This window comes from Echinops telfairi, unplaced genomic scaffold (genome assembly GCF_000313985.2).
Source record: "Echinops telfairi isolate 266 unplaced genomic scaffold, ASM31398v2 ScPeMD7_5;HRSCAF=22, whole genome shotgun sequence".
NCBI lineage: Eukaryota > Metazoa > Chordata > Mammalia > Afrosoricida > Tenrecidae > Echinops > Echinops telfairi.
This window is the reverse complement of record NW_022103901.1, coordinates 26,869,066-26,884,470: the sequence shown is the minus strand read 5'-3', so window position 1 is coordinate 26,884,470 and position 15,405 is coordinate 26,869,066. Positions and strand designations below refer to the sequence as shown.

At 53.7% G+C, this 15,405-nt stretch overlaps 1 protein-coding gene across 1 annotated transcript in view; it reads left to right on the top strand.

Moving 5' to 3' along the window:
- Positions 1–1,771: 1,771 nt before the first annotated feature.
- Positions 1,772–15,405, top strand: part of XYLT1 (xylosyltransferase 1) — a 224,481-nt gene continuing 210,847 nt past the window's right edge. The window contains exons 1-3 of the mRNA XM_045286007.1: positions 1,772–1,812; positions 2,066–2,120; positions 2,312–2,350. Coding sequence (XP_045141942.1) covers positions 1,772–1,812; positions 2,066–2,120; positions 2,312–2,350 — 135 coding nt within the window. The remainder of the gene's footprint in view (positions 1,813–2,065; positions 2,121–2,311; positions 2,351–15,405) is intronic.

Here is a 15,405-nt window from a genome sequence, read left to right as displayed (position 1 = left end):
CTGGATTTGAAGGGCTGGATCTTGAGATGAGTTGAGTATGTTCCGGGCTCTGTGCGTGCGTCCAGAGGGGACAGGCAGATGGAGCCCACCGCGAACACTGAAGCGTTAGAGACCCTCAAGCCCATTTGGCCACGTAAAGACCACTCAGCGATCAGCTCCTAGGGGTCTCTGGATCTGACTGGCAGCCATCGCCCGCCTCCTCCTCCTGGGCTCCCCTGGATTCCCTGTGTTTCCAGTTCCTATCTGTACCAGTGTACATCCTCTGGTCTAGCCAGATTTGTAAGGTAGAATGGGGATTATGATAGTGGGGGGGAGGAAGTATTTAGGAACTAGAGGAATGTTTCATCGTTGCTACATCGCACTCTGACTGGCTTGTCTCCTCCCGGAGACCCTTCTGTAAGGGGATGTCCAGTGGCCTACAAATGGGCTTTGGGTCTCCACTCTGCACTCCCCTGCTGGCAGTCCAGGGAGCACTCCGCATTCTTCCCCAGGGCCAGTGTGAGCACCTCCATTCTTCCCCTCATCTGTCACCCTCCAGCTTCCAGCACCTAGGAGGTAGCGAGGGGCTGCAACACACTCCCATCTCCTTGTGCACAGTAAAGGCTGGCTAGGGCTGGTGCTAATTTGCGTGACTTCGTTCTAGAAGGCTTTTGAAGGGCTGCTGGGAGACAGCCAAGTGTGTACAGCCTGGTGTGTCCTGCAGGCTCCGCACTTCAGGCCCGTTTCCGTCAGAGGCAGCTCCAGGCTGTTTTCCCGGATTGGTGTGCTGGAGGTGGTTTGATTCCGAGCAGACACCGCACAGACAGAAGCAGTCCTTAAGTACCAGGTGTCCTGTCCTCCCCAACCCCAGAGACCCCCTGGTGAAAACCACCGCCCCTCCCCTTCAGCTCCTTCCCCCTTCCGACCTCCCGCTGCCCTCCCCCCTGCAGGGAGTTCAGTCAATTGGCTTTCATAGAGAGTGAATGAAGAGGAGGCTACTGGGAGCCCCCCTGCCCGAGAAGCCTCTTCCCCGAGCCTGTTAGAAGTTGCTACTCAAGCCAGGGTTTGGGGGGGCTCTCTTTCACCGCCTCAGTCTCCCTCCTTCTCTCATCTGTTTGTTTTTAGATTTTTTATTGTGTTTGAGGTGAACTTTCACACCACACATTAGGTTCCTGTTTAGCAGCCGCTTGTTCCCTTCGCTTGGTTACAGTTTTCACATTGTATCAACACTCAGCCATCCTGTTAGCTTGTTCCCTACCACCGCATCACCACCACCACCCCATACACACCACAGACACACACATATGCACAAACACAGAGACACACATGCACATACACGCATATACCACACACATGCACACACACACAGACACGCACATGCACATGCACACATATACCACACACACATGCACATGACACACACCACACACACATAGACACACACACACAAGCACATACACACATACACACAGAGACACGCAGACACACCCACACCTGCCCCATAGACACCCCCCCACATAGACATACACAGACACCCACACACACCACAGACACACACACATGCGTACACACACAGAGAGAGACACACACATGCACATACACACATACACCACACAAATGCACACAGATGCACAATGCACAGGCATACATACACCACACACACATGCACATACACAGAGACACACAGACACACCCACACCTGCCCCATAGACACACCCCCACATACACATACACAGACACACACACACCACCTCCTTTCTCTTCTTTGCCGTTGGGCAGGCTGCTGCGGCCCATGCGTCTCCTGGCACAGGGCGGAGACCCTGGGTTCCTTCTGTAGGAGAGCACGTTATTGGGCCTTTCTTTTGTGGAAGTGCTTAGGGGGGTTGGACCGGCCAACTTGAGGTTTGTAGTGGTGTGCTCACCATCCGCAGGGCATCCAGAGACTGTTTGCCGCTCCTGAGGGTGTTGTATTCTTCTGGGTTTGTTACCTGCTCCCTGTGGGCCCCATCTCCCTTCTTTTGGGTTTGAACACACTTTCTGGTACTTGGCTGGCGGGCTTTGATTCAGACGTCCTTGTACCTCCTAGTATCTGCAGTGCTCATGCCGTGACCCTGAATGAACAGCCCCTTGATCACTTGGAGGTGGGAGGAAGTAGGGGGTGGCAGACTGACTCTCACTGGTCAGATGTCTCCATGGAAGGAGAGACAGATGGGGGCCTTCCCCATGGGGTTGCCTGAGCACTGAGGATCACGAACTGTTTTAAATGCTGCAGGATTCGCACCTTCATGCTTCCCCGCCACCAATGCCTGTTTCCTGTTTCTTCTCTCCACAGGACCCACCCCCGAGTCCACTGATCACCCTGGAGACCCAGGTCAGTGCCTGCCCCGTGGTCTTTGTCACTTTTCTCTGCCTCTGTGTCCCAGACGTGTGTGTGTGTGTGTGTGTGTGTGTGTGTGTGTCCTCTTGGCCCCCTGGCTTAGACAGGCTGTGCACAGGAGGTTGTGTTCCTACACCTTTCAGAGGTGAGGCTGTGCCTGTGCGCTGTGTCTGACCTGCTGGCGTGTCAGCTTGTGTGTGTGTACACACATCCTGGTGTCTGGGTGTCTCTCCTACCCCTGCCCAGAACCGTAGCCAAGCCTTCGAGCTAAACTGAGCCCCTTGCCTCTGCTCCGCACTGACGAGGAAGCCCGTGGAGGGAGAGATGCTGCCCTTCGGGTCTTGGCCTCGGGAGCCAGCTGCCAGGGAGGAAGTCCTGCCCATCTGTCTGCCTGCACATGGGCCATCCTGGGGAGCCTGGGCTGCAGGGGTGTTTCTGTGTGGGGCAGATGACCAGCCAGCCTGCTCCAAGCGGGTACGGCCCTGAGTGCCCGTTTCTGCCCTCCTGGCAGAGCAGTGATGAGCGAGGTCCCAGCTGGAACGGCGGCTCTGTGTCTGTCTCCCAGCCCTGGGATGTGGAGGGGAGCTAAGCTTCCGTTTTCCCATCCCGAAGAGCCCCACAGTCGTACCAGTGCCCACTTAGCTGCGTGGTGGTGAGGGTGGCTGGAAACCACGTCTCTGCCACGGGGTTTGCAAAGGTCCGTGGGAAACGCCATCATCGTTTCCCTGTGGAGTCCTGCTCAGAAGGAGTGCAGGAGAGGGCGTGTTTGTGAAAGCAGTGGGGCAGCCGTTACCGTCCCCGCTGGATTTGAAGGGCTGGATCTTGAGATGAGTTGAGTATGTTCCGGGCTCTGTGCGTGCGTCCAGAGGGGACAGGCAGATGGAGCCCACCGCGAACACTGAAGCGTTAGAGACCCTCAAGCCCATTTGGCCACGTAAAGACCACTCAGCGATCAGCTCCTAGGGGTCTCTGGATCTGACTGGCAGCCATCGCCCGCCTCCTCCTCCTGGGCTCCTTGACATCGATCGCAATGGCATTGCTGCCCGGGTCTTCCCAGATGGGAAGGTCAAAGGGCCAGACCACCGTGATTCCCCTTCCGTAGTTGTGTCCAGAGGGCAGCGCAGAAGGGGTTGGAGCCTTGGGGTCTCCCCGTGTTTACCTCTCCACTCGTTGCCCTGGGGGGATGTCTGTCACACCTGTTTCAGGGGTGACTGGGCAGGAGAGCTGGCCGGCAAGAGGAACGGCCATGGCTTTGAAGGAGATGTCCTTGTTGGTGGTGGCCCTGCACTTAGCTCAGACAAGAGAAAGCCTTGTGTGTGACAGAGACAGAGTAAAAGGTTGGCCAGCCCTGGACCATCTGGCTCTGGTCTGAGGCTCATCCCTCCCTGAGGCTCATCCCCCTGCACTCTCTCGGGCAGTGAGCTGCTGTGAGTCAGGGTTTCTGCCAGCTACTTTTCAGACGTTGATCTCCAGGACTTTCCTCCTAGTCTCTCTTCATCTGGATCGGAGTCCATTTCTCCTTTCAGTGTGTCCATCTTCTGGTCTGGTTTTCCCTGAACTTCTACTATTCCCAGATGACCATGCTTGTCTCGTGTGAATTGCACTCCCAGTAAGTTGCCTGCCTGTACATTGCCCCCACATATGAACTTGCCCTGCTTACGCCGTCTAAGCTCACGGTCCTCCATCAGCAGTCACTTTGCACCACCCCTGCCCTCAGGACGTTTGACAGTGTCTGGAGGGAGACCTGTGTTATCACAACTGGGCGGCAGGTTCCTGCTCTCTCTGGGGGTTTCAGGAGGCCGGATGTGCTGTCTGACATCCTCCTGTGAGCAGAGCCCCCACCACAAAGGTTCCAGGTGTCCATTGACAGTGCCTTCTCCAGCAAGACCAGCTGTGGGATCACAGCAGGTTGTGCTGGTGAGAGTTTCAGGTGAACATGCAAACACAAGATGGAGCGGAAATACCCCGCAGGTGCCCGGGGAAGCGGTCCAAACCCGTCTCCCTGCCCCGCCCTGGAGGTGTGTGCTGTGTGTGTCTCTAGTGCAAGGCTTCTTGGGTCCTGTATCAGTTCTTCCTCAGCAGGAAAGCTCACAGGTGTCCCAGACAACCTTGGGCCAACAGCATGTGTCTTAGACCAGGCCATGCAGCAGCTACCTTCAGGTGTCTCCTTCCTCGGGGACATAACCCAATCTGTCTATGAAGACTGATTGAGAAAGGGACATCGTGCACCCTCAGCTTTGACCATCCCACTGGAGGGTGACCGGTCACCCCCCAGCTGAGCGACCATTCTTGGGCTCAAGCCTGCTGCTCTGGGGATGTGATGGCCCCGCGCATTGCCCACCAAGAGGTGAAGGGCATTGCCCACGGTCACACAGGAAGCGCGTTGCAGAGGTGGGTGGAGACTCGGGGCCCTCAGACTTCAGACTCCTCCATCTTCTCAACCTCTGATCCATTTCCCCAGAAAATAAAGGTGCCCCAACTGGTACGAAGATCTGCTGAGGATCAGGCAGAGCTAGGAAACAGACTTGAATGACGCAGCGGAGGACCCATGATATCGATGGAAAGACAAACAGAGAAGCAGGCAGGCAGGATCGGTAATGCAACCCAGGATCCATGCAGATAGACAGGAAGACAAATAGGTAGGCAGGTCGGTAGACAGGCAGGTGGGGTAAACGATGCTTTGCACAGACATATACTGGAGAGTAATGGATGGATAGGCAGGCGGATGGATGGATGGATGGATGGACAAATTTGACACAAGGCTTGTCGGTAAAAAGGTTTATTTAGACAATGGACCTGGTAGAAACTGTATTGTGAAACAAAAAAAGAAAGCAACTCCCTGCACATCGATAATGTTTTGATAAATTTAAATGCTCACAAGTTGATTCTCTCTTTCTCATTGATCCCCCACGATTAGTTTATCATTTCTGAATCCACTCCAATTGGCAAGGCTCCTTGTCATTTAATTTTAGCATCTCAGCCTGCCTGCCCGCCTCACCCCAGTGTTTTTGTCAATGAGTTAACGGCTTCTCCTCAAACACAGAGATGTCCCGGGTGCAGAAAGCATGGGATCCTTTTGTGGATCAAGCCTGGTCAACCTGAGTGTTTGGAAGGTGGTTCTCCTTAGAGGGGAGCAGCCCTTCTTTTACTTACACAGACCCCTCTCAGGACCTGTGGGGGCAAGGAGGTACTAGGAGTTGAGGGCCCGAGTCAGCTCAGCTTTCAAAACCCAGCCAGGTGCCTGCATTTCTGTGATCCACTAAGGGTGTATTCCGGGAAGGGAATTCCATTCCTATGGTGTGTTAGTCTGGGTAGACTAGAGAAACAAATCCATGGACATGTGTATGTATATAAGAGAGAATCTTATATAAAGGGTAATTGTACATTAAGAAAGCATTTCAACCCTGTCCAGTCTAAGCCCATAAGTCTGATATTAGCCCATATGTGCGATACCAATCTATAAAGTCCTCTTCAGACTCACGAAACACATGCAATGTCGCCAAATGCAGGGTGATCACAGGCCAGTGGGTAGAAAGTCTTTGGATCCAGTGGCGTTGTAAGCCTCACAGCATGGCAGGGTTCTCCGCATGGCTTCTCCAGTTTCCAGAGGTCTGGTTGCATCAGGGTAGGTCCATGTGGCTTCTCCAGCTCCCAGGGCATAGCGCCACGTATCTTGTCAGTAGACCATCGCCTCAGGGAGTGAGCAGTGAGATAGTGTCTCCCACCTCCAAGAAGGAATACCGGATTTCCCAGAATTCTCAGGGGAAGGCCGTGCCCACACAGAGGCCTCACTGTCTATGATCCGATTGACAGACTAGGCTCCACCCCTTCACTCGTAATCCTCTCAAACTGACACCAGATTATGTAACTACCACTTACGGTTTACAGGTGAGTCCAAGGGCACCAGGATGTGAAGCAGTCTTAAGAATAAAATGAAGAATAGGTGCGAAAGGAAATGAATACATGAAGAATTGTTTCTATGCGAATTCACTGATCCATGAGCTTATTCAAACAAGTAGACACTGGGCCAGATGAGCCAGACCCAGTGCTTAGGTTACAGCAGTGAACAAGACAGAAGGTTTTCAGCCTCGAAGGATCCACTGCAGTGGGAGGGGTCAGACGCAAGCAGACAGATAATTCCAGGCATCATTGGTGAAGGGGGAAAACAGGGGAGCTTGCTTGTAAGAAGGACCTGTGGCCTGGGGCCTTTCAGAGGATTTCCTTGCCAGGGATGAGATTGGAGCTGAGCTGTGAGCCCAGGGTTGGGGTTGGGGGTTGAAGAGGCGAGGTTAGGACTGAGGAGGTTGGGTTTGTGCTCCAGAAGTGAAATGTGAGCCCAGAGCTTACAGCTAGCTGAGCAATGGTCAACAGGCCAGAGGCCACAGTGAGGGCTTGGAAATGGGGTTTGTGTGTTAAGTCAGGGCTCCTATCCCAATGAAGTGTTCCTTAGAGGTGGCTAAAGTGTTGAGCTATTCAAGCAAGAGCTGGCCTTTGTGTTGCCGTCGTCATTGCCCCGTCAAGTCGGCTGGATAGGGAATTACCTTTTCCGGGGCGCTGAAGGTGAGGTGCTGAGCGGTGCAGGAGGGAACGAGGCTTAGATCCATCCAGGACATTCTGTGCATGAGCAAGGTGAGCGGTCCAGGGGAACTCAGGGCTCCAGCCACCGTGGCTGCTCTTGGAGTTAATTCTGGCGATGGATTGTCAGTAACTAACTAATCCGCTCGGTAACTACCGGGGTCAACTGTTCGTTCTTACCAGAGGGCGATTTTGATCCCTGGGTAGTGATTTGTCAATGTCCGGGGACATTTTTTGCCACAACTAGAGTGTCGGGGTGAGTGTGTGCTACTGGCCAGGGGTGTTTCTGAACATGGCATCCTGCACCGAGCAAAGAAGCAATGCTGAGACCGAGGCCCTCGATGGAGGCCCGCTGTGCCCACGGACACCTGTTTGAGTCCTCCCTCCTTCTCATTTATGTCCCAGTTCCCCCCTCCCAGGATGGCCAATGTCAGACTTGATCCAGCCTCGTGGACCACCGGGGAGGAATACCAGCATACTGCGGGCACAGACTTGGAAGATGTCCTAGGCCAGTCTTCCGGGAACATGATGGGGGAAAGCTCGTGGGAGATGGGTTCCGGAGGGTGTGCGCTCAACGAGGGCAGCAAGTGTGCAGAAACCCAAAACCCAGCAACTTGGCTGGGATCTGACGGGGGTGCCTGGCCAAGGCTCTGGCTTCTGCACTGATGGAGCAGGTAATTCAATTGTCAGGCCTGGGTGCAGCCCGCTTCCTCTGTCGGAGACAGGCCCCAGCCTCCTTGCTGCAGCCTGCTTTCTCCGGGAGCCAGTCCCCTGCGGCCGGATTAGAGCGATTGCTGCCTCTTGGCCTCTCTTCCAGCTCTGGGCTTCGATTAACCTTTTCCTCCACAGAGAGCAGTTTGGGGAGTAATCAGAGAGCTTCTGAGCAGCTCTTACCTGAGTCTGCAGCCCATTAATTCTTATGGTGCCCAGCATCTGCTGAGAGGACTCCGAGACCAAATTGCTTCCAGCCCATCTGCTCCTCTCCCTGCGGTCTGCCTTGAGTGAGCAGGACCTAGGTGCCGTTTGCCCCGGCCAAACACCTTTGCCAGGTTCCTGGCTCCTGGATCGTGTCATGAGCCCTGTTTGGAGGGGAGGGTGCCCGTCTGGCCCAGCCCGGCTGGGCGTGGGCATGGCAACGTTCTCAGGGTGGATCTGTAATCCGGCAGCTACAGGCTTCTTTCTGGCCTCGGTGACTCAGGATGAGCGGTGTGATGCAATGTTCCCCAAATAGCTGGCAAGTTCCCCAAAGCCCAGCCACACCACACCCATGGGCTGCGCGGAGGACGATTGGTGTTCACACATCCTCTTCCTGCTGTGAGCAGGCTGCGCCCACGCAGGTCCCGACACTGAGCATCCTGACCAGTGGGTCCAGGGAGCCTGGGACTGGGCAGGCAGGCTCCAGGCGACGAGTGTCTGGTTGATAGACAACTTCTACCAGCAGGTGTTGTCCTTGAATGCTGGGCCCATGTGGCTGCTCTTTGAAGTGATTGCGTCTGCCCGAGCCAACCCCCACTCCCGAGAAATTCTTCCTCACACCCACCCTCACTCGCGGAGCCTTGCACGAGAGCGAGGACCGTGCGCCTCTGTGGAGGCACCCTCCGGAGTCGCTCTTGCTCACCCCCCACCCCCCACCCCACCCCGGGAACTGCTGTCATAGGAAAGTCAGTGTGTTTGGCTAACATTCACCAAGGGATTTTGCCAGGAACTTCTTCGCAGGGACTCTCCCTCACATCCCATAAGGATCCCGTAATGGCATTCCCATTTTAATAGAAGGGAGACTGAGGCACAATGAAATTAAGAGGCGTGTCCAACCATTGCAATGGGGATGGCCAGGATTTGAGTGCTGGCATTCCGACTCTCATCAGGAAACTTTAACTCCATGAAGCAGGTATTCCGTTTAGGCCCATTGTACAGATATAACGGTGGCCCAGCGGGGTCCGTTTTCACTTAAAAATGGCACAGTCAGTAAGTGGGAAGCCTGGATGTAGTGAAGCACCCCTCCCCCCCCCACACACACACCCTTCATACATCTGAATGATCTGAATGACCTTGTTTCTATGTGAGGTATGGGCACATCTCTAACTTACACCTGAATTATCTTGGACATCTTACATATGCTACGTAGATCTTATATAGCAATCACTCTGCTTTGTAAAATGTGTTACATACATTCTTTTTACATACAATGCGCTTTACACAATAAGTATACATGTACATACAAGTGTGTGCAATGTGACACAGCTGGACATGAGCATAGAATCACACATGGAATGCACATGACACACGGCTGAGCACGCACCTCTTAACACCAAATGTGCTACACACGACATAGCAGGGCCTGCAGAGGCAAGCACACATGGAACATACACAGATGGGCACGCATGTGGGACCATACACGTAACACATGTAGCATTGTGATGTGCACATATACACACATATGTAGTGCAGTGCATCGCAGTGTACATGCATTGACTGTTATTAACTGCTGGCGAGTCAGCCCCTGACTCATCGAGACCCCATTCACAGTGGAGTAGACGGCCATGGCCCACAGTGTATTTACAAGCCGAGCTTTCCTAAGTGAGCCACCAGGTCTTTCTTCCTCATCTTCAGTGGTAAGTTAGGCTGACACCTGCATGGCATCACAGTAACCCCCAGCCTCCACCGCCAGGTGGGGCATGGCTGTGCTTGAGGAGGACTGACCAGTAACTGAACTCAGGTCTCCTGCATAGAGGGTGAGCTTTCCCCACAGAACCTCCATGTGTGCCCCCCCCCACACACACACACACAAACTCACACCCAACCGTTGCCATTGGTTGACTCCATTCCTGACGGCCAGGTGACACCAAGTCGAATGGTCCAGAGGGATCCCACCACCGTGCTCTCTGTGGCCACGACTCAGCTGTCAGTTTGTCCTGCTGTGGTGACCTGCCTGTTGCTGTGGCATGGGCTGTGATGCCACTGGCATTGCAAATACCACAGGGTTTCCCGGGGTGGACAGGTGGCCGTTGATGATTGCAATAGAGAATGTGCGACCTACGCGTCTTCCAAGACAGATTTGTTTGATCGGCATGGTCAGCAGTTTGAAACCACCAGCAGCCCCGAGGGAGAAAGACTGGGCTTTCTACTCCCGTCAACAGTTATAGTGTCAGAAACCCACAGGGGTCACTACGATTCAGCATTGACCCAATGGCAGCGGGAACACTGACAGCAATAATCGTTATGAAAGCAGAATATCATTTCTTTCTCCTTCGGGGTGTGAGGCAGGGCTCCCTAGAGAAACAAAACCAGGACACTTATGATGATTTATATAGAAGGTTGGTTTATACAGCGAGAAGGAATACAACAGGTAATTATTCCACACAGTAGTACAGCTCTTTTGTGGGGCAGTTCACATACTGAAGGGCCGTCCTACTCACGCCGGCTGCTGGTCCGAGGTCAAGGAAGCAGACAGTGAAGTGGCTGGCAGGAGATGTGGTGTCTGTCTGTAGGCAAGACGAACAGAGTCGGCCCATAGACAGCAGACATGGTAAGGGAGAGTGGCAATAGCAGGAAGATGGGATGTCGGGGTGTAGCCGAGGCCGGTAGCAGCAGCCTTAACACAGCAGATTGCAATGGAGCCTCCAGGCGTAGTGATGCACAGCACTGCACAGGATCCACCACGATCCACGGTTACCCCGGGCCACAGGGAGCACAGAGCAGCTAGCTCAGGCAGCAGCACAATGGTCCAAACACCAGGGAGAAAAAGGAAGAGGTCATACTCAAAGTGCCATTTATCTTGATTGCCCCACGGGAGCCATGTTGTCACCAACAAACTCAGAGTGGCTGGTGGATTCGTACCACTGACCTTTCAGCTAGCAGTTCAACAACTAGCTGCTGTATCAGTAGAACTCCTCACCTGTTCACATATATGGATGTGCATGTCCGTTTCATGAGTTTACCCAACCCTCATGTATCCCCGCGGCTGGATTCCAAAGGTAGGTGCAGTGGGAAAATGCAGGATGATCACGGCAGATAAGGAGCGGACGATAACCAAATCGGCCACTGCCAATCCCTGAGAATCTTGGTTTAGCCAAGGTAGCACATAACCTTAAGTGTCACAGCCAGTATTCCCGCCACCTCCCCATCTGTCACTGCCAGACTCGTGTCAGAGAGCGCAGTAGACTCCTCTCTTCCAGTCTCATACGTGTGAAATGTGAGACAGCAGAGCGGCAGGTAAGGGAGGAGTAGGTGTGTACATCCCTGTATATATACGACAGTGGTTCTCAACCTTCCTCATGCCGCTGCGACCCTTTCATACAGTTCCTCCTGTGGTGGTGACCCCAACCATAAAGTTATTTTTGTTGCTACTTTATTACTGTAATTTTGCTACTGTTATGAATCGGGCGACCCCTGTGAAAGGTCATTTGACACCACCACCACCACCCCCCCCCCCCCCCCCGCCAAAGGGGTCGCGACCCACAGGTTGAGAACTGCTGATAATAGTAGTATATCATATGAGGGGGTACCCAAAAAATATTATTTTAAAAACCCAGCAGAGCTTTTGTAGTATGATTTTTTTCCTGCTAGGTGAGCATTGAGCAACTCACTCTGAGTTAGTGCACCCAGTGGTGTCACCTGGGAAGGTTCTTGCTGGTCACAGTGAATTTTTTTGTAAAAGCTGTTTTGCTCGAACCTTGTTTTTTGTGATGCTGATTTAAGAGAACAGCATGCAGCTGTGAAATTTTGTTTCCTGCCCAGGAAAAATGCCTTAGAAGCTGTTGTGATATGGAACACAGTTTACAAGGAGAGCACTATGGGAAAAACTCAAGTACACGAGTGGTTTTCTTGTTTCCAAAAAAGACGAAATGTCGATGGTTGACAAACCTCATTCTGAACATTCAACTTCCCAAACGGATGAAAAAGTCCACTCGTAGTGGATTTGGCGTTTGTTCTACCAAGTCAGACTGTTAATCAAGCTTTCTATGTAGGGGTTCTGAAAAGATTGCATAACAGTGTGTGTCCAAAAAGGCCTGATTTGTGGCAGATGGGGGACTGTTTTTGCCACCATGACAATGCACCTGCTCATGCAGCCATCTCAGTGTGCCAGGTTTTGGCAAAACATAGCGTGCTTCTCTTGTTCCACCCACCTTACTCACCCTACCTTGTTCTGTGTGACTTCTTTTTTGTTTTTGAGAAAGAAGGACATGATTTGATGACATAGGAGAGGTGAAGATAAAAAACGAGGGAGGTGCTGTCAGCTATCCAAACAGATGAGTTTGAAAAATGTTTCCAAGAATGCAATTGCAGAGTTGATGAATGTATTCAGTGTAATGGAGAGTAATTTGAAGGTGATAGGTTTTTGTTGTTGTTTTTGCCCCTCGCCTCCCGGTGAGTTGTTTTGTATAAAAATAAATAAAATTTAAATACATAGCTCTGGGTGGGGGAGGAATCTGGTTATTTGGGGGTATCCCATCATATATATGAAGGGTTTCAGAAAGTTCATGGATAAATTCCATCTCTATCCATTTTTTCCCACACACTTGCTGAAGCCTCCTTGTGGTTGTCTGTATTTTTGCAGGGGCCTCAGAAACTGTGCAAGAATGGAATTAAAAGTGCACAGGGCCTTTACAGATACTCACGCCCAATATCCTTCCGGGCTCCTGAAGGCAGTGAGCCCTGGAGCAGGGAGAGCTTGCTTCTGAGGGGAGCTGAGGTCCAGAGTGGCATAGGGGCCAGCCGCCCACTCCTTGGGGCACCAGGGCAGACAGCGGCCTTCCTCCCCTGTCCTCTGCGGCACCTCCAGGAAGTGACCCTGTGTCACCTTTGTATCTGGCTTGGTCCATAGGTTCTCAGAAGTGCCACCACCTGCTTAGTTCCCCTGCGGGCCACTGGGTCCCCTTTTCTCCAGCCCAGAGGGTCATGGTGGGGGACCTCAGAGGTTTGCCCCCTGTAGGAGAGCAAGTCAGACTGGACCACGGAGAGAAGCCCAGGGACCTCCCCGCTGGGTTTAATGGCTGTTCTGCAAGGGAACAGCTTGTTAATAATAATAAGCCCTTCTTGTTTTCTTCTGGGAATGCCAGCTCTTATTTTTCCACTGAAAGAAAGAGTGTGCTGGCTGAGAAGCTGAAGTGAGCTCTGGCGTGGGGCGCCACACGGGCGGGGTGGGGATGGAGAAGGAAACTCCGGCCAGCTCAATGTGCAGAAAGAACTGACCACTGTCAAAGGGACCTGGGGGACTTCTGTGCCAGGTACCAGCCTCCGTCATCTCGGCCCCATGACTACTGCTGAGCTGTTCCCAGGCCGGTTCCGCTGTCAGCAGGTGGCTCTCCCTGACAATCATGCAGGTTCTGTTCTGCCTCGGGTTGTTGCAACTCACGGTGATTGTGTTACGGAGTGGCATGGCTTCGTAGGTTTTCTTGACTTATCCTTGTGGTGGTGCGGTGCATTAAGCACTGGGCTGCGAACCTGATTGCGGGCCGTCTGACCCCACCAGCAGCTCTGTGGGAGAAAGACCAAGGCAATCTGCCTCCATTAAGACAGCGGGGCATCCTGGGGCAGTTCTTCTCCTGGGCACTCTGCAACGGGAGCAGCTTCCATGACTATGGAATGGGTAACCAGGACTTTCTTCCGCAGCACCCTAGAATGGATCTGAACTGCTGACTTTTAAGGTTGTAGTCGAGACTCGCCACTGTAAACCTTTGGGTCTGCTCATAGAAGTGTTGTTTTGCTTTGTTTGTTTGTTTATGTTGGTTTGTTGGCAGGGGGCAATTCTTGAAAGATTGGAAGGTGACACCACACAGGGCTTCTACCAAGCCCAAGCCAGCTGGTGGGGAGACCCCCATCTCCTTTGGTGTGACTAAGGCTCACTCGTTCATAAAAGCCCCCCACCACGACCACCCCGAAGTGAGACATGCACTATTCACAGCACTAGTGGAAGGGTGGGTGAAGGAGCTATTGCGCCTGCTCTCTGTATCCTTACGTGACCAGTCTGCAAAACACCTCCATCAGGTGTCATGGATGAACCGGGAGGGTCTTAGGCTGGTCACCCAAGAAGGACAAGTACTGAATGCGACCACAGCTATCACAAGCCATGAAAAGTTTTTACATGAAAAGAATCGTTCTTTGGCGGTTTAGCAGGGGTGGGAGGGGAAGGGAGGAGAGAGGGGCAGCCACTAACTAGAGATAGACACAGAGTAACGCGGGCAGCTCGGACAGTGCTCGGGCCGGGTCAGCGGGCTGTGACCTTTGCTCGCCCTGGAGGGACTGGGGTGGAAATTTGTTGCCACGTGAAGAGAGCCAAGGCATGGCTGGACTCCGGAGCGGTCAGCAGAGTGGCAATGCCAGTGAGAACAGGGCACACCCAACGGCCTGGTGTTCCGTCCGACCTCCCCTCCCCAAGGTGGTTTCAGAGGGCTGGGCGGTAAAACCTGCCATGATTCCAAGTCCCCACACTGCTTTCTTAGACCGGCCGGAGGGGGGAGGGGGGACTAGGCAGCATCAGTCATGTCTTTGGGCTTGCAGCCCGCCCCCTCAGCAGCCTCCACTCTGCTGATTGGACTAACCCAGGGGTCTCCGTGGTGTGGCCTGCCTACCCACCCCCCACCCCCGGTACAGTGCAGGGTGCTTAGCGGCGTTCCCAGCCTCCCGGGCTAGATGCCAGTGACCACCCCCAATGGCCACAACCACAGCCTCCCCAGGCTTTGTCTGGTCACCTTTGCACAGCCAGACGAGGCCAGCTGACTCCTATGAAATGACTTCAGGGGGGTCCAGAGCAAGCTCCCTGGTTGGACCCCTCCCTAACTGCTGGGAGGTTTAAGTGACTCACTGGGAGGGACTCCCAGTCAATTAGCACATGCTTCTGCAGCCTATCAACCCAGAGACACCCAGGGGACTCCCGAGTCCCCCAAGGGACCCAGGCTGCAGCTCTGTGCCCGCCTGCCTGCCCGCCCTCGCTGTGTCCCTGCAGGGAGCTTGACAGAGCTGTCCGCAGCCCACGTGTCTGGCGGACTTCAGAGTGAGCGCTCACATCTGGAGCTAGACTGCGCCCTCCTGGGGGTGTGGCCTGGTGACCCCAGAGCAAGTCTGTGGCGTTGGGGCTTCAGCTGGCTGTCACGTGTCTAAGCCAGGCTACACTCACCACCTGGCTGCTGGAACATCTCAGCATCTTGAGTGAGGAGCGTCTGCCGGCCAGCAGGAGCTGTGGGCCGGTTAGCTGTTTACACACCCCGGGGTGCCCAGCTACCCTGGTCCCTGGGGGCAGGTGGGACCGAAAACACAGCATGTTCTATTTTCCTAATGTTTCTTCGGGGACTCTTTTTCTGGATTTGTTTTAAAGCCCTGCTGTGGCACGGTGTGCCCTTGGCCGCCGACCTAAAAGGCCGGCAGTTCAGACCCAGCCTGAGCAGGTCCGTGAAGAGAGGCCGGGCAGTCTGCATTCATAGAGGTATCCTCGAAGAAGACCCTGTGGAACCTTCTGCTCTGTGACACGCGGGGTC